At 33.2% G+C, this 18,924-nt stretch overlaps 2 protein-coding genes across 4 annotated transcripts; both read right to left on the bottom strand.

The window, feature by feature from the left end:
* Nucleotides 1-31: 31 nt before the first annotated feature.
* LOC143906932 (uncharacterized) lies at nt 32-3,492 on the bottom strand. The gene is made up of 4 exons (XM_077423316.1): nt 3,271-3,492; nt 2,723-2,882; nt 1,274-1,496; nt 32-487 (listed from the first exon to the last, which is right to left on the bottom strand). The coding sequence occupies exons 1-4, from the start codon at nt 3,301-3,303 to the stop codon at nt 67-69; spliced, it is 837 nt and encodes a 278-aa protein (XP_077279442.1). The 5' UTR covers nt 3,304-3,492; the 3' UTR covers nt 32-66.
* A 3,303-nt stretch (nt 3,493-6,795) lies between these two features.
* Nucleotides 6,796-13,636, bottom strand: LOC143906929 (ankyrin repeat domain-containing protein 13C). Of its 3 annotated transcripts, none has more exons than XM_077423313.1 (9): nt 12,568-13,636; nt 12,373-12,414; nt 12,058-12,162; nt 11,796-11,927; nt 11,000-11,211; nt 10,595-10,726; nt 10,269-10,430; nt 9,719-10,119; nt 6,796-8,918 (listed from the first exon to the last, which is right to left on the bottom strand). In XM_077423313.1, exons 1-9 carry the CDS (start codon nt 12,689-12,691, stop codon nt 8,903-8,905), a joined length of 1,326 nt encoding a protein of 441 aa, XP_077279439.1. In that variant the 5' UTR covers nt 12,692-13,636; the 3' UTR covers nt 6,796-8,902. The 3 variants fall into 3 exon arrangements, with proteins under 3 accessions (XP_077279439.1, XP_077279438.1, XP_077279437.1); XM_077423312.1 differs by lacking the exon at nt 6,796-8,918 and adding an exon at nt 8,942-9,389 and having other exon boundaries at nt 11,012-11,211; XM_077423311.1 differs by lacking the exon at nt 6,796-8,918 and adding an exon at nt 8,943-9,389.
* Between the last annotated feature and the right edge of the window lie 5,288 nt (nt 13,637-18,924).

Raw genomic sequence — 18,924 nt, 5'->3', positions numbered from 1 at the left:
GAAATTTTTGATTGTAACACATTTGTAAGTGTTACGTAAAAATGTATACAAATTACAAAGTCATGTTTATGAATAACCACGATAACCAGATGGATTACTGAGGGAAGTGCCGTAACTATCACTTCGATAACTATATGGAGCATATGGACTCCTCGCTGCATATGTTGTGCCGTAATTTGTACCATATGCGTTTCCATAACCATAATTATCGTATCCATCGTAGCGACCGTAACCACCACGTCCATATCCTAAAGAACCATCGTCGTAACCTCCGACGCTCGTAACACCCCCATATCCCCCATATCCCCCGTATCCGCCCCCACCATAACCACCGTAACCACCATAACCACCAGGATATCCTCTTCCATAACCACCATATCCCCCAGTTCCTCCATATCCTCCATATCCCCCAGATCCTCCATATCCTCCATATCCCCCATATCCGCCAGAGCCAGGATATCCCGGATAGTTTCCTGCGTAACCATATCTGCAACGAAAAATTTTATTTTCCTCTCTTTAATTTATTTCATTCTTAATTAGATGCGTCGCTTAAATATATCGCACCCCGAGAAGAATGCTGTCACAACTCAAAATTTCACAATTTTCAGGAGAGAGAAAAAACAAATTTAATTCAATTGCTTTTGAATCGTGAGATAACTAACGCAATTGCAATTACGACATTTTGTTATAATGAAGCTCATACTGTTTTTCGAAGACGTCTGCTGTGATTCACTTGTCAACTCACTTATGATTCATTTACACTATTCATCCAACGACCGCAACTTAATCGGTTTATTAAAAAGTAATGACTCTTCTGCTCGCGTGCGGCGAATTTTGCATATAGATTTGTAACGCTATTATGGCATGTGGGGAATTAGGTATACTTTTTATGAGTTTAACTTTTTCAGTCGTGACAGTATTCTTCTCGAGGTGCAATATGCTGTCTTTTTCTTATCTCTCCTTTTTACAAGTAGAGCATATTCTTTTTATTTATATACTTTTTTCTTTTATATAAATTATTTTTTTTTATTAGCTTATATTTGTCCGTTTGTTTCTTTATAAATGCATTAAAAAACCGGACACTTGTGAGCATTAATATAAACATTAATTTTTATATTAATATGTTAAATAAATACATAGTATACGTTCATTCAATATCTAATACTGAATATTAAGTTCAAAGTATGCGCTCATATTTTAAATAAATACTGTGTATGTTCTCCTTTTCTAAAATAATTCTATATATAAAAAAAATGATCAAATTAAATCTTACCCAACATAACCGCCACCTGGAATTAGATTGCTACCACGATATGATGTACCAGGATAAACGGATCCAATGATTCCCGTACCATATCCTCCGGGGTATCCTCCAGCATATCCTCCGGGATATCCTCCAATTGACCCGGGATATCCTCCAATTGATCCAGGATATCCTCCAATTGATCCGGGATATCCACCAATTGATCCAGGATAACCTTTTGTTATATGAAACGCTAACACAAATATTTTTTGTAGATAAATCACATATCATTATAGCATCAAAGATGTCGATTAAAAATAAAATAAAAATAGCTTTTTAAGAAGATTTTATGATCTGGAACTTAGAAATTTGCGATTTTTTAACATCTTTTTAAAGTTCTTGACTTTGAGAGCATGTCTATAAAAAGTGAAGTAAAAATTTGAAAGAAAATAGCGAAATGCATGCAGATATAAATTAAAGTACTTGATTTACGCGAGCTGATATTGAAATAATTTTCTATCAATTTTTAATACTCGATCAGTATTTAATTTCCAAACCGTGTAAAATTAAAGTGATTGACATCACGGCTTAAAATTTAAGTTTGTTGTAAAACAGTCATGTGGCAAACAATGTATCATTCTTCCTCGTTAATTGATAGAGTTTATAAAATGAATATAGAATAATTGTTTACCGTGCGTTTATTAAAAATTGCTTGTAAATTATGGAAATTAAAACGCGCACAAATTACGGAAGTTACGCGCGCAGAATGCAAAATGAAGTTTTGAACGTAATTGGTATAATAATCGATCGCGATTCATATTCACATTGCACGACGTAAGGTAATAGCGCGATGAGTAATCAGCATATTAAGTAAGTGTGTCACTGCCATTCTCACGCTCTGACTTTGAAAGTCGGGCGCTTCCCATTACAAAAGCGGAAAAAACATCACTAGTTGTAATAAGATGCTAATAATATAACGAACTGCTCGAAGGACTTGACCTCTCAGGAAGAAATAGAAATGATTCTCACAAGACTTCGAAGAAACTACTTCGAATCAATATGCGCGCGTTTCTCGTACTCCCGTATACTTTGTGCAACTCTTAAAAGTTTCTAACGCAATGAACTATATGTTTCGGTAATCACAAAATAATTAACGTAATCATGTATGGAATATAATGCCCGTGTACCATGAACCCTATTACGTTATGCAACGAAGGTGCCATTAAATTGTCATATCAAAAAAGTTTGCTCGTATAGTCATGCGCTAGCGATCTCCTTGAATTATTCCGCGTTTAATCGTTTATCGTTGCGAGTGAAACTATTCCTTTTTACTCATAAACAAAAATAAGTCCATAATTCCATAAATAATAATAAGAGCATGGAAAAATAAGTAATGACTAAATGTTACGATCACGCATAAAATCATAAATCATATATATGTATAAATTATATATAAATAAAATATTATTGTTCTCTTACTTCGATCACTCGCGGATGCAATCAAATCTTTTTGATTATGTGTATTATCCGAATATACAGGCTGTGAACCGATTATTGGCGTTAGTTTTGTCAGCAATTTTGATTCATCCAGAGATTCGTCCGCGCCACGACATATTGCAATTAGAGCGAAGGTCGATATCTGTAGAAAATATACACAGAGGATTATATATATTATACACACATGCACATACAAATATTTATGAATGTGTAAGCGTAATATATATTTTTTAAATTTATGTAACATATAATTTATTATGTTATTATGTTATACGTATTTATAGAATTACTAATATATTATTTAAAAATTAAAAGAATTTTATCAATATTAAATAAAAAAAACACTTGAAATTAAGCTGGCGATTTAATGCCAAATTTAACAACTCAATTTACAATCAGTCAGTGTATATCAATTTACTTTTAAGCTAATTATTATTAATTAACTTTTTAGCTGGAAAGTGTTAAGAATTTCATATTTCAAAATATGTTATAAACTCCTCGAATTCGAAAAAAATATTTAATTTACTTACAACAAAGAAGAACTTCATATTGCTGATGTTCATATCACTGCTTGCATTTTTCGGAGAAACACAGTGTTCGAGACACGGAAAGCTAATCCGTTCTTATGGCAGCGTGCAAAACCTCTATATATCCTCTCCTGTAACATGTCAATATGTGCCCCTCTTCATGCTTCAAGGTGGTCTCGGTTGTTTGAGCTTAGGTCGCTCCTAGGAGCCGCCGTGCTGACAAGGACGTTGACAATCGGTAAGACACGCCCAAAGGTATGGAAACTATCTTTCCGCTTTACATTTTTCCGTTCAAATACGCACACACAATGTTTCTGAGGTGCAGGATGTTGTTATGTAAGTATCTCGCAAGTCCTCCATATCTGTATGTTCGAGTCAGAGGATTTTGCAATAGTGATTTTTTTCTAAAGAAATTATAATCGCACATGGAAGAAAGCATATGTCGTTTCAGTCCCCTTTATTTCGAATATTTCGCAGTTATCTAGCTGTTTATTATACATTTAAGAAAATAAAAATGAAAAATGAGATATGGAATTTGATTCCAACTTTAATAGAATACATTAAATTTAATTTATGCTTAATTATCGATATCAAAAAAGTAAAATAAGAAAGAGCATCTAATCGGATGCTTTCAAACTTTCAAAATTGTTAACTCCAAGATATATTTAAAAAATATACTAATTTTCTTTTAATTTTATATATTATATGCTAAAAAAAATTCTTTTTTACATATTTTTTTAAGTATAATCTTATATAACACTTTTTTGTATGTTAGACATGTTTCTACACAGTTGTGATCATATCATATTATTTTCTTTTATGTTTGCTAGAGAAATTAATTTCTTCTTATCATGCAATTATTTTTAATACTAAAAGTATAAAGGTGTGTTTTACAAATTAAAACGTTTCACCCTTCTTTCTTATCTTTCCTTTTTCAATGCGCTTACTTCCTATGGAATTCCATTCCCGTTAATTTCGAGAATAAAAGAGAGCGTGTTGTTCTATCGTACTATACTTTTTTTTTAAAGATGTCAATCTTACGCAAAACGCACACATGTCGTAAATGTAAAAAAACAGCGGGAACTTTCGCAATAATCTGAGAGACAACAGACTTTCTCTTCCCGGAAACTTTATCAGGTGCTATGTGTCCATCCTAATTCTGTTATTGTACATATATGCACTCTTGCTACGGGGCAAACATAATGTTTCCCAATCAGAGAACAGTCATATTTCTTTCCTAAGGAAGTTATAATTACGAATAAAAAAAGAGCTGTATTATTTAGTTTGTTTCAATTATATCTTTATTTCTAATGTTTTTTTCGCAGTTATCTGTTTACTACATTTCAGAAAATACGAATAAATAATGGAATATTATTTAACAGTCATAATTTTTTCAGAGTATTAATTTATTGTTATAATATTAATTAATTCGCCGTTCCATTGCTTTTTATTTCAGTACATTTTATTTAAGAACAAGACACATCACAGATATATTATAATTTTATTGTTCAAAACAAAAAATTGCAAAGCAAGACGCATCATGGCGAACGTCAAATACGAGACAATGGGCGTTAAAACTAAAAATCGGCCCAAAAGTTGCCAAATTAAATCCTATAAGCTTTGTTTTACATCTACGCATGTAGCAGCGCGATATATATCTACATTAATTATTAATCTTTCGTTACATCTCACGCATTGTGATTAACACAAAATTGAAATAAATATATACCAACAATTTTACGTCATGTACACAAGATTTTAGGTATCGCAATATTCCCTTCCTTTAACAGAAGAATTACCGATGATTATTTTCTTCTATTTAAGTCTTTTTTTCTTTAACACTAGAATATTACATTGATGCAGAGAGATTAATTCCTACTATTTAAGTATATATATATATATATTTTTTTTTAAGGAATGAAGAAAAACTATATTAAACGTATTGTTGTAACAAATCATGGAAAATCTCGGAAGATACACCGTTATAAATTCGAGCAATTTTTATTTTAAAAAAATCAGTCATCTTGACTTCTCAGGTATAGTTCTCATACTTAAAATAGTAATGTCCATTTCTACCGATGCAGATTAACTTTAATCTCGGTTCGACTTATTTTTTTTATCTTTTTCTAAGTTCTAAGAATTAGATTAAAGTTGATCTACATTGATAAAGATAGACATAAGTGTGTGCTAGGTGTGCGTGTGTTCACGCACGACTCCTCAGTTTCGGCTGCGTCAGCCGCGGAGGGAAGGCCGCAAGTAAAATTGGCCGCAAGTAGTTCAAGATCGCGCGACACGTAACATATGCAGGGGATGACCGTGCTCGGATTACGCGGCAATACACGGCAATTAATAGACTCGCGTGTCGAAGTAACACGAAGTAACACGCGTAATGATTCCGCCCGCCCCTTCGAACTCATGCATCGCATTGCGATCGGTACGTGCCTTTTAATTGATCAGTTAATCACGATCTTAGAATTAGGAAAGTTACATCATTCATTCTTTCCGATAATTCTTTTTTCTGAAATCATAAAATTCATATTTTTAATATAAGCAAAAAAGATTAGATATGTTAAAACGACTATAGCATGAACCACTTGTATGGATAACGATGTTAAAATAGTCTTCGATCGTCTATCGGCAGTTATCGTCAAATATTATAGCGCTATATGTACTAGAGAGCCCGTATTAGCTCAAATTAATTCTCGACTAAGAAGCTTTTAACGGAATCCCAACCAACACACAGAATACTCTAGTAAAATTGGAGCAACAGTTATATCGCGAGAATCTCACAATATGGCTGTTCTATGTTGGGATTATTCGAGAGAAATGTTTCCAATTGAAATAACTCCATTTTTCGTGACATTTATAAACATTTAAATATCTGAAAATTTCCTGCAACGTAATGTTACGTACGTGTGCAACGCGTCAATATTTAGAAAGATTAAAGTAAAATATAGGAGGAAATGTTATTCTAAACTTTATTAAAGTAACGATACAGCTCGGTAAAATTCATGTTTTGAACAGAACTGACAGGCCGAGCAAAAATATAGTTACGCGAGCGAATCACTTTCAAATCTTAAGGTTTACATTTACTTTCTAAAAAGGCAAAATGTTTTTTAAAAACAATAATTATTAACAATTAAAATGTGTAAGATAAAAGCTAGAGTTTCATTATTCAAAGTTTTAACAGAAAGGAGATAACGTAAAACAAACAAAGGGATGATATAAAGACAAATATCACCAAATGTTGTGTCAACATAAATTGCAAGATGGATTTATATATCGAGATATCGCATTAAGCGATGCTTGTTAAGGGAATTGTTTAAAAAAAGACTCATCGAGAAGGATTTAAAAGTACTAGAAATCTCGAAATCCTGAGATGGAAGGTGTCGCACGTAACAGCACCCGACATACATACGCAATCTGTATACGTTTAAATATCTTTGATACTCTGATATACCTTTACTAGTGATACTTTATATCTTACTTAATGATCAAGGATTGTAATCGATATCAAAAATACCGATATTGATATTTTGCGTTTTTCTTTTATTTCATATACAATCAACCTAACTGTGAACAAAACGTAATGGAATTTGTACAACTGAATAATAGGCAAGGAAAATCCACTCGTTCATTTCGAAATCTGTGTCTATTATTCGTTGAAAAATTCAGAACATCGCAAAAACATGAGCTAGGTCTCGTCGTGATTGTTCGAGAGAGAGTCATTCGGTGGCGAGGAGAAAAATCAACCCGCACTCATACTTTCGCATTCTTCAAATAATAATGTCCATCTCGCTTATACACAACGCAATATGCACCCGGGGGGTCATTAATGTCTGAAGTATATACATAAGTTAAGGCGCTTATTAGGACGTATATAGGAAATGGACTCCTGTGCACAAATTCGTGTTTTAAGGTGGTCGGATGTCCCCCTCTTCATCACCCTCGTCAAGAACGAGCTACCGATCGCGCACAACTAAGGCGTGAGACGCTTTGCCTCGGAAGTGATTGTAATGAAGGTCACAATTATAATTTATATATAATTCTATGATTATAAGTTAGCTTAATTTTAGACGCGTCCAACGTTTGTCATTAAGATGCGAAAAGGGGACAAGAGGAGTACAAATGGGCATCAACACGAAAATCAGGCTAAAAATTGCATCTAAACCCGACCACCGTTTTAGGACATTAATGACCTTATATGATGGATATAAAATACTGAAAATCTGCATCTACAAAGAAATTCGAAATTCTGTTGAAAATATTGAATCGAAATAAACCTTATTCTATTTCAAAGCGCGAAGAAACTTTGTAAATGCAGGTATATATATATATAGAAAAACTTCTTTCTTTAATTAAATGAAAAATTGAAATCGGTATCATTTTTCGTGAATTAATCCTCATAAATACAAATAAATGTTAAATTCTTATTTTTCGTGTAATTTCAGTAATTTGAAGTAAACTTAAATTATTTATTTCCGCAGTATTTTAATATAATACTGAAGTGTGTCTGATAAATATAATACACTATTAATATAATACTGAATATTCTTTTACACGACCAATTGTGAATGCTATAGTATTTACGAAATTCCGATAGTAAAAATACATATTGCTCGTGAGAGTAGCGAAGAAATAAATATGAACAGTTATCTTCGCTGATTAGAGTAAATAGGTAATTCGCGAAAAGTGTAGAATACAAATATAGCAATATTCGTCATCTAATCTATTCTCCTTGATTTTAAGCCCTTTGGCCCATCGCTGCAATCATATTGGATCATGATATACAATGGAACATAATACAATAAAAAATCATAAAAACATATTTACTACCGTTTATCAAAGTTATTTGTTTTTTTTTACACCTGTTGCTGCTAGCAAGAATTTACGTATGTCACAAAGATAAATCGTGTATAATGATCGTCCTAATCTAACGCGATATAATCCAATATGACTGCAGTGACAGATCGAGAATCGTAAAGTCCGTACCAGACCAAGCATCAAAGATCGAGGATTAATTGGAGATTAAATTTTTACCAACAGATAACATTTTAATCTTAATCCACTTTGTTCCGATTGGTTAAACTTTAATCTCCAATTTGCGATTCTTTGTCATCGGTGCGTGATCTTACACGGGTTTAAGAAAGACTCCCTAGTGTGAGAAATCATTGATTCAATTCTCAAACACAGTCAAATAGTGGGAAATCCAAACGTTGTGTTTTTAAACGTCAGATTGTATCACTCATCGTACATACATAATATATGTATACTTCTTCGAGTGCAGCACGACATACGAATGATCTTTATCTCTATAAACATTAATAGGATTCGCAAATCAAGTAGACAAACATGACTGAGTTAGGTATTAAATAGTATGCAAATTTCTCTGATTCAGTACAGATTTGTCTTCTGTAGCTTTACTTCCTTATTGAGAACATCCCGTAAATATTCGACACTATTCGCTGTTAGGTGTGATCAAATTATGACAATAAGTTATTCAATGAACAACATAATGGCTCGCGTAGATGCTTTCCAGACTTGCTGAAATCACGAAAGCCAGATTGTCCCCTAGCATAGAAGAAAACAGACCCCGACTAGGCTGGATCTTGATTAATATTAGGATGTCGAAGCGTCATAAGTCTGGAAATCTGCAAAGCAATTGTTAATGATTAGTAAAAAAAAATGTCGTTTATAGTGTAAGTGCAAAATGATTATGAGAATTGGACGGATGAGTATATGTACAATGTTAAATTGCATCATACATAACTATACTTTTACTATTCTTAGAATATAATTTTTTTAAGAACGTAAAAAATTAACCCTTTAAATGCCGCAGGCAGTTGTAAAAACTTATGCAAAAGTACCAAGCAAACATAATACACCCACTGTTACACCCGAATTATCAAAAGTTGATTAGCCAAAATATGAAAAATTCTATTAGTACTGACATAATTTAATTAAACAAAAAAATCACATAATTTGTTAACAAGACAAAAAATTTGTTAAAAATAATAGACATTTGCGGTAAGGCTTTTTTTTATTTTTATCTTGAAGTTTATCCTCGAGCACATGACGCGGTATGAAGAACCATCATCATAGTTAGGTACGCACCGTAACCTCTGAAATGTATTATTGTGCTTCAGACTTAATATATATGTGAAACGAAGCTTTCAATATAATATATATAATTTAATCGTATTATATTCTTAAAAGGTTCGAAATAAAGATCACTGTATATTTTATAGATTTGTTTTACGTGGTCTTGGTTTATAACATCAATCAAATAAAATTTTTCCAATATGTCGTTATAAGAATTATATTAATAAGAAAATATATTCTAAAATGTGATCAATTTTACAAAAATTGTAAACTAGAATTATACCAATCTTTTATGGACAATCTATAAAATAATACAGTACTTAATCTACTTTATCGTGAGTAAATTTACCTCATTGGATCTTCAAAGTAGTCTGATGGCACTTGAAACAATTCTGGATCTATGTCGTTTCGGAAGGCAAACTCTTGAAAAGTTATTTTAGCAGTGACTGTAGGCAGAATCGGTATGTCGATCTTAACCGGGAATCCGGGGGGCAACTTCATAAGTACGAATTGGCGTAGCTTGCTTAGATGTTTAAACGGCGTGATCACTTCCAGAACATTGAGTAGCATGTCGACAGTGAGAGGGAAATCGGGACTCATTGCCACAGTAGCTTTGAAAGATTTGCTACTTTCCTTGTAAACGAGATTTCGTCCTAGAAGTGGACATTGACCAGGTGGAGCAACAACATATTCATCCCACGTTATATTCGATTCTGGTGGTGGATTCAACGATGCTCTTCTCATAGGAGGCTAAATAGATAAATTTAGAAATTAATTTATTTTGACACATATCGCAAGAATATTTAAATGATTTCTCGCTTTACAATTTAATATATGATTGCAAGAAACAGAAACCCTAAAAAGCAACAATAGATTTTACATTGCAATTAAACTCTTACTTCGCCATTTTTAAATCCTTGAGAGCTGCCTTTAGTAAGGGATTCCATAATAGCTTTATTCTTTTGAAGATCCTCCTCACTTAAATGCTCACGACGTTTTCTACTTTCCAATACCATGCCATTTATTTGGTAAAAATCAGCGTGAAAAGCACCTACCATTTCCTAAATTTTTTAACATTTATTTCAATATTGCTTTATTTATGTTTTATCACATCATTCTTAAGACAACTTTACGATTATAAAATATCTCAGAATTGATTCCTAAATTGTTAAAGAATTCTGAAGGATTCAAAGAGAACTTCAGTATTATTACAATATGTGCTCACTCTTTTGTCCTCTCTAAAAATCCACCCTGTCTGTGCTCTAGAAAATGTGATACTTTTGGTAGACATTTGAGCTGCCATAATATCACTAGACATGAGAATATCAACTTCATCCTCTATTTCAAGCTCTGTTTCCTAAGTATACGAAAAAGATTTCTTTAATATATGACATTAATATAATATTAATGTATAATCTTAATGTATATATTTATATGTGGGATTAATATAACAAAATAAATATAAGGAATGCTAATCGTCTAAAATTCACTTTGTTATTATAGTAAATAAATATAATATATTATGTGTATAAATAACAAAATTCATGGATATATACAAAAAATAATTTCTTTGTATTCTATATACGTAAAAGCATAAATGTAAAGAAAATGGATTTAAGTAACTGTTAACCTCATATCTCACTCTTTGGAAAAGTTTGGCTTTATTGTCGAGGACAGTCAGCGAATGGCTAGGCTTTTGGTCACCATTGAAGATGAAAGATATGTCACCTCTCTCCCACCTCATATCATTAAAATCTACAAGAGTCGTGTCCATCCTAATTGAAGCTCCACTTTTATGGATCTTACATATATCTGACGGCAACACTCTTGAAACTAGCGGCACTGAAAACACAAACGAATTTACAAATTTACAAATTTATATTGGCTGACAGACAGAAAAAAATATCAAGAATATGCATAATATTCAGAATAAAAGCTCCGTAAGTTACTTGGCCGAATCAGACATTAATAGCAGAATTTTTGACAAACTTAATAAGACATACCTCCTCTTCTCAAGGGTCTTTTCTTAGCAAGAATATTAACAATTATGTACAATTTTTTTGTTTTTTTGATAAAACAAAAAACAATTAAAAATGATAACTATAAGTTATTTATAATGTTAAGTTTTAAATGACAAAAAGATTATTTTTTTTTTATCTTCAGAAAATAAAATATACATAAGTCAACACAAATGGGAAGTGTAAAGGAAATAAAATATTCAGTTCAACATCGTTAATATAAGAAAATCACATGAAAGCGAAAAAACACAATATTACGAAAGAGTGCTACAAAAAAAATTGTGCCATAATCATAGAAACAAATATTCCGATTGTCACTATTCACCTTTCCAGGTGCATGCACTATGATAAATAACGCGATTCTGCAATGAATTAAAGATCGAAAGAAATGCGTGAAAAAAAACTCACCCCAACTCTGAAAATCCCATTTTAATTCCATATAAAAATCACCCATTTGATGCAACGCAGCAACTAAATTCGGCCTCCGTTCTTCCATTTGCTCTCTCGCTTGTTGCTTCAATTTACGTAATAAAGATGATACTACAAACAAAATTTTAAATGGATCTTCAACTCTTCTTCTTACGATCTGTATAATTCTCATCTCATTCTCATTCTCATCAAAATAAGTAGCGTATTAAATCCATATTTATAAATTGCATTTTATACGAACTGGTTTGTCTATCTCCATAACTGATTGCTTCGGCCAATGGACTCCAACCAGCCAGATTCTTCACCTTTACAGATGCCCCATGTGCAAGCAGTAATTGAACACATTCTGCAACGTAACGAAACAAAATATATGTTTCATCTATTCCAACTGGAAAATTACCTTTAATATTTTGTGTCATTAATTTAAACGGAGCACTTGAACGAAGAACTTAAACATTTGAATTTTTCAGATAAGTAATCAGAATATTCTGCAAAATATTCCACAAATACTTCAAATGCTCTAACGCGATGAAATAAGATAGAGAAGTATCCGTACCTTTCCTTCCTAACATCACAGCCAAATGCAAAGGTGTATTTCCTGCAACAAAAGACAGGCAAGAGTTTAGTTGTTCAGCTTCGTTATACTTGTCATCCCCTCGAAGAGTTCAATAATTCTCATTGTCTTTACTTCTACATGCGAACAAGAGATATTTGGAATGGAATTAACGCTCCCCCCAATTTTAAGACGAACCTTGTTTATCCTTTTCGGTAATGTCGCGTGTCCTAATCAAGATGTTCAGCGTCTTCACGTCCCCTTGAAATATACATCTGTGAAGCGGATACTTCTCGCTCTCCTGCGCCATGATCATCGGCATCTGAGATCCCTATGCGTTACAAGTTACAACAGCGGAGCAACTGAACCCGAGATTTTCGACGTTCCGTACTACAGTGCATTCCACGCGTGACATCGACGTGGACCATCGCGTATCGCGCTGACATTACCATCAGGCATCACAATGCACCGGGCAGGTATCGCCTCCCGGCGAGCTTGTTGCGACTCGACATGTTGACTCACTCTTGTTGATACCTTTTACATAACACCGTCACACTTCCTTCTCTCTTTCTCTCTTTATATCTTATCTAACTTTATCGGCGCTTCCTTACGTTGCCTCCGCGGAACTCGCGTTCAACATTATGATCAATTATGACCGTGCTGAGCCGTGCTCGCGCAAAATATATGTATGTACGCATGTGTGCGTGTGTATACTTTGAGGCCTAACCGCTCTTCCCAGACTTCCCAGGCCCCGGGCAGGATTATCAACTTCTTGGCAGCGTATCGCGGCTCGCGGCGCGATATGGACGGCTGATCGGCTGATGACAGATCGCGATTCGCGATTCGCGATCTCAATCGCGAGCCCCGTTACATTCGTTCGCGCTGGCGGCACCGGCACGCATACGCACCCGTCCCGAAGGACGCGCCTGGGAATCCCAAATAGCGAGCGATCGTGCGACCGTGTCGAGGGAACGCGAGTCGCTCAACGGAGAGGTGGCTTCCCACACTTCCCAGGCAAGGTGTTCGACTCATAATATGGCGTTCGCTCACTCAACGACTCAACGTACACCGGGGGGACGACACGCGCTCGACGAACATTCGGCATTCGGCGCGCGACAGCGCGATTAACGAGTTTCTGCCTTCCGGGATTCCGGGACGTACGCGAGAATGGGTTTGTATGTTCGCAGTTCGCAGACGGGCCCATAAACGGCAAACGGCGACCACACACCACACCGGCATTTGCCGTGGGAGTCGTGGCCCTCGGCCTCGGGCCAGTCGGGCCTCGGGTCCTCGGGTCTGGGGTCTCTCGCTTCGCTCTCGCTCTCTCGGATATCGGATACGAAAATCCCCCGTTCGATATCGCCGCCTGGCGCCTACACTCAATTTTAAGACAGACCTTCGCCTCAATCGCCTCTCGGCGCAGTCGGTAAAATTGCTGCCGATGCTGAAGTCGTAATTTCAGCCGTCAAGATTACATTTACATATGGATTGTTTACATATGTAAATTACTATAAATTGAATGATTAATTAAGTAATTTATTGATTTCTTTGAACTGTATTTTTTTTGCAAACAGTTCTACAGAAATAGAAAGTAATTTTTTAATTATGTACTAAGCTCATCTTTATAGTTCACGCTTGCAATAATATTAATTAAGAGCACCAATAGAACCCCATGAAACCCAATTTTCAACCCCATAGTAGCCATTTCCATAAAATTAGTAATCTTTTGGTACCAATTTCATCAAAATCATCAACAAAAAATTAGAAAAATTTTGGCACCGGTTTCAAGAAAATCGATCCATTAATAAAAAATTAAACTTATCCTCCAAAAATTTGAAAAATTTTGACATTGGTTTCAAAAAACTTTACTATTAGCAATTTTTCTAATTCTATTGCATTCTTTAGTTCTTTCTGCCCCTATATCTATATATGTATACCTATATATATAGATAAACATATATAGTTTACATTGCATACATGTGTAGATTATGAAGAGAATAGAGAGGATGATGAGGATGAGGTCGATGAGGATGGGGATAATGAGAATAAAGAGGACGAATTACCTATAGAAATATAGATTATTATTCTTCCATGATTGATTTAAACAAAATGTACGTATTGTAAAAGCCGCAATTAACAGTTTTAATTAATTTTCTCGCTTTCAATGCAAACTGGAAGGTAAAAGTGACGATTAAAATATTGTTTAATAATTATTATTATTATCTTACGGTTTTTGTTACTTATATTCTTTAATACAATAATACTTTCTTACAACATTATATATGAGATATTATATCTTATCCTGAACGCATAATCGTAATAGACGTAAAAGAAAAAGTAATTCGTATTGCCGCGTGCACAAATGACTTTTTACATAGCAATACTTATTGTTAATAATGGAAAAGTATGAGCTCTGTATAATCAAAATAACTTAATATTTTAAAGAGATGTGATCTCTTCAAATGTAATTAGGACGTACATGTCTCCACTGCATGGATGTAATAATCTTGATCGAATGTCTCAATTAAATATGAAATTGTCCAATCCGCGCTCATGAACTTTCCGGGCCATTAGTCTCCAGTTATGTCATCAGGAGTGCGAGGCTACGCGCGATTAAGCGCACGGTTACCCAGCCGGTTAGTCATTATGACACACAAGAAATATGACACTAGATTTGTCAAGCGTATTATGAAATTGGATTGCACCGAGATGTTATTACGAATTGCTATCTGATGCATACTAATATAAATACCAGAAGATCATTACAGACATAATATACAATTATATATTGTGCCCTTCCGAAAATTGAGAAAAAGATATGATTTTCTTAAACGATAAAATATCAAATATGATAAACTGCACTGTGAAATTCAATTAATTCACTATACTAAAATGCTTTAAATTCAGTTTAATTTTTTTTCCGTATTGTTTTGTAGAAACCTGATATATAACGCATTATAAGTGATCAAAGAAACGTCGGATTTAGATCTTCGTATAAAAACGATAGATTCGGTAGTTTCGGTATCGTTGCGCAGCTTTTTTACCACATACATAATAGTACCTGCGCAACGATACCGAAACTGTCGTTAAGGAGTTACAGAATCCCGCTACTGGCCCTGTAATGTCGGAAATGGTGCTAATAATGTCTATTTAAACAGGATAATTATTTTAAGCGGAACGTTTAAATTTTTGTCAAGTGATGGAAATATTTAGTGGAAATATTTTGATGTAAATAATTCGTTTTCTTCCCCAGCCAGAAATGATTAGTCAAATTGACGTCGATTTGATATTGATCCATCGAGGAACGGTCGCGACGAATACTGGTTGATATTTTAATTGCGCAATTAAAGGCTATTGCACGTAACAAATAAAGTTTTAGTTGTAACCATAAGGCTGCAAGAAAATTAACCAATCACAATCGGTTATTCTCCTTGCGGTCGAAGAATAATCGAGTGTAAATTGATTTATTTAATTAGTGTGATAAATTTTCTTATGGCCTTACGGTTACGACTAAAACTTTATTACGTGCACTGCAAAACTTTACATAAAAATAATTATAACGATGTCGAAGGTGCCAAAAATATATATTAACCAGTATTCGATATCGAGACTATTTATCGACACATTGTCATCAAATCGACTTCAATTTAACTAATACTAATAAAAATTATTTCAGGCTGGGTCTTAAATTGATTTACATATATACAATACTTTTTAGACATTTATATATAGCTTGCCTGTTCTGTCATGGCTGGCTGTATAATATGTATTATTGTGATGCGTAAACAGAAAAAATATACATATGTATATATATGTAGATTTATGTTATATTTAAATAAAGATGTCTCGATAAAGATACAGTATTTGCTTTTCCCAGGTATTTTATGGTCCTTAAGAGCGAATTTCTCGTTGCGTAAGTTCCAACGAGACAAGTGATATTTTTTCTAACGGTGCGGAGATATAACTCATCGCTATATATGTATAAACACGAATTAATAACTCATCAGGTTATTACGTACTTAGCAAAAAAAAATATGCTGATGCCTCTGAGCAGAATGACGTGCCATTTTCCTAGTAAAAATAATATCAACGCAGTGTTAAAAATTATATAAAATGCTCGTACGAGAAACTTCGATGCGTAAACTGTTCAAAAAGTTTTAATCAACTTGAAAATAATTTCATTTTTTTGTTTGCGGCAACGATACGTGTAGGATCGATACGCCTATGTGTGTTTTAGAGCTTTTATAAGGTATACTAAAACGGCCAACGTATTTATTTAGTATAATACTCAGCGAGATGAGAAGGCGCGAGGTTGCGAGTTCGGATTACACAACGTATCATTAATTATCAAGATTTTGTGTGCTCAAAGCGCTTAAATCAGCGGAAATCTTGTGCTGTTTGCAAAATTAGTTTAACAATGAGATATTATATAAAATCTCGAGTGTGTTTGTGTGTGTAATCTGATAAATGAGTGAATATCATAATGAAAACATCATTTATATATCCATTTATATCCATTTATATCCATTTATATTTCTGAAGAAGGAAAATGCGAGAGAGGTAGACGGGTTAATTATCGCCTGTATAGAAAACAACGCGAATGGAAATAGACAATGAAAACTTTGAAAAGAAGCAAGACCTTGCGTAATTGATTAATGGATTTGTCCAAATAATTTCTGCATAAATGATTCTTTCTTAATATTGACAACTTAGTATAGAGAAATGTATTTAGGAATGGAAATATTTTGCAGATAAATAAAGTTTCGCAAAGGTTAAACATCACGTATATTCGCATTCTGCATCAGTATTCAAATTAAGCCCGTGTCAATTAGAGAGAATCATGAAAAAAAAATTGAAAATTTAAAAAATTATAGCGATTATTGAATTATTGAATTATTGAAAATAATTATAATCGCTATAATTTTTTAAATTTTCGATATTTTTTCATGATTCTCTGCTTTAGACGATAGCCACACTCAAGTAGATTAAAAGAATTCTTTTGCTTTTTTGTTTCAGATAACTACAACGGCTGCGATCGTGGTCGCCGTTTTTTTGCGACGCTCTAAAAAAATGGCTGGCACGGGCTTAATAACAGATGTAAAATTTTGAAAAAATTTGTATGCCCTCTTGAAATATAGTAAAATATGTGGGAAAAGTTGTTCATCAATTAGCTTTAAATATAATTTGATGCATAATTAATTAAACGTGCATAATTAAACATCGTACATCAATATTATATACAAACAATTGTAAAAAATATCTTATATATAAACCAAGCAAACACAATGATAAAAACAAATTTGTTTATTTTTGTGTTTAAGTTAATTAAACGAATCTAGAATGTGTAAACTGGTTTAACGAGTGATGTGTTTTTCAACGGTAAATTATATGGAAAATGTAGGTCGACTTCGACCAAACTGTGACTTAATCGATTAATATAATCGACAGATTTGCTTAAATCAAAATTTTATTTATATAATTTGTTGTTTTTAATCTAGTTTTCGTCTCCATTGAGTTAAACAACAAAAGATTTGTTATTCTATGTTAAAAAATACATCAAAACAGGTATTGCTTGATGGTTATTTGCCGATTACGCATACCTATTCGTTATACATGTACAGTAACGAACACAAATACTGGCTAAGTTCATCTATTATTTTTTATTTAATTATTTATATTTTATTTAAAGTATATAAATATGAAATGGACAATAAAATACGTATTCCCTAAAATGCTAGGATTTTATTATATTATTATAAGTTGATATTTTTTTACTACCTATATATTCTATTTATTTTTTGTTAATTTCTATACACATATCATTTTTGACGAAGAAAAATAGTTCCTTTAATTTATTTGATCACACATGCCGCTAATGCACTGAGTATTATTTAGTCATTAGTGTATCAATGGTACGTGTCATTGTGAAGATTCGATGATAAAAAACGCGATACGGATATAAATACACGTTTGTACGCATAACATATGGCTGTATTTGTTTCAAAAAAACGTTATATCAGATATTAACATTTAATTTCCTATACTCAAGCAAAAATTAACGTACGAAAAACGTATAAAAATGTCGACTTGATGCCGGCATCAAGGGAAAAAATGTGCTGATATAACAAATATCTTTTTCCACTCTATTGCATCAGAAGATCCGTAAAATTCAAAGAACATATAGTTTTTTCTTGTAAATTTAAATATAAAAAATCGGATAACGTTTAATATCTGAACATCGAAAAAATAATTTTGAGTATCTCCTTCAAATACCAGCCTTCGAATACTCATGCGAGATGTAATAATATGGTATTACGTAAATATTACACGTACCGTTAAAAAAAAACACAGGTTGTTTGTTTGACCTAAATGTTTAAGGGCCAGTTTCACCAACCTCGATCAACTGTAACCTTCTAATTGTTCCTCTTAGAAAGAGACGAAAAGTGAGTTTGATCGAATGTTACACTTAATTCAGAGATGGTGAAATCGGTCCTTAAAATGACGATTCAGTCAATGACCAACTATTTTCGATTTACTTAGCCTTGATAAAAGCCT

Source organism: Temnothorax americanus, unplaced genomic scaffold (genome assembly GCF_048541705.1).
Source record: "Temnothorax americanus isolate GAGA-0224 unplaced genomic scaffold, ASM4854170v1 Scaffold78, whole genome shotgun sequence".
Taxonomy (NCBI): Eukaryota; Metazoa; Arthropoda; class Insecta; order Hymenoptera; family Formicidae; genus Temnothorax; species Temnothorax americanus.
Note: the sequence above shows the minus strand (reverse complement) of the source record. Positions and strands in the feature narration are given on the sequence as shown.

Bases quoted from the DNA above. Each gene is read 5' to 3' on its own strand.
- LOC143906932 (XM_077423316.1), bottom strand. From the start codon at position 3,303: ATGAACATCAGCAATATGAAGTTCTTCTTTGTT. The intron at 2,883-3,270 runs GTAAGTAAATTA...TATTTTCTACAG, and splicing joins ATATGAAGTTCTTCTTTGTT to ATATCGACCTTCGCTCTAAT. The intron at 1,497-2,722 runs GTAAGAGAACAA...TATTTGTGTTAG, and splicing joins TGCATCCGCGAGTGATCGAA to CGTTTCATATAACAAAAGGT.
- LOC143906929 (XM_077423311.1), bottom strand. From the start codon at position 12,691: ATGCCGATGATCATGGCGCAGGAGAGCGAGAAGTATCCGCTTCACAGA. The intron at 11,212-11,795 runs GTGAGTTTTTTT...TTGTGTTTTCAG, and splicing joins ATGGGATTTTCAGAGTTGGG to TGCCGCTAGTTTCAAGAGTG. The intron at 10,120-10,268 runs GTAAGAGTTTAA...TTATCTATTTAG, and splicing joins AAGGATTTAAAAATGGCGAA to CCTCCTATGAGAAGAGCATC.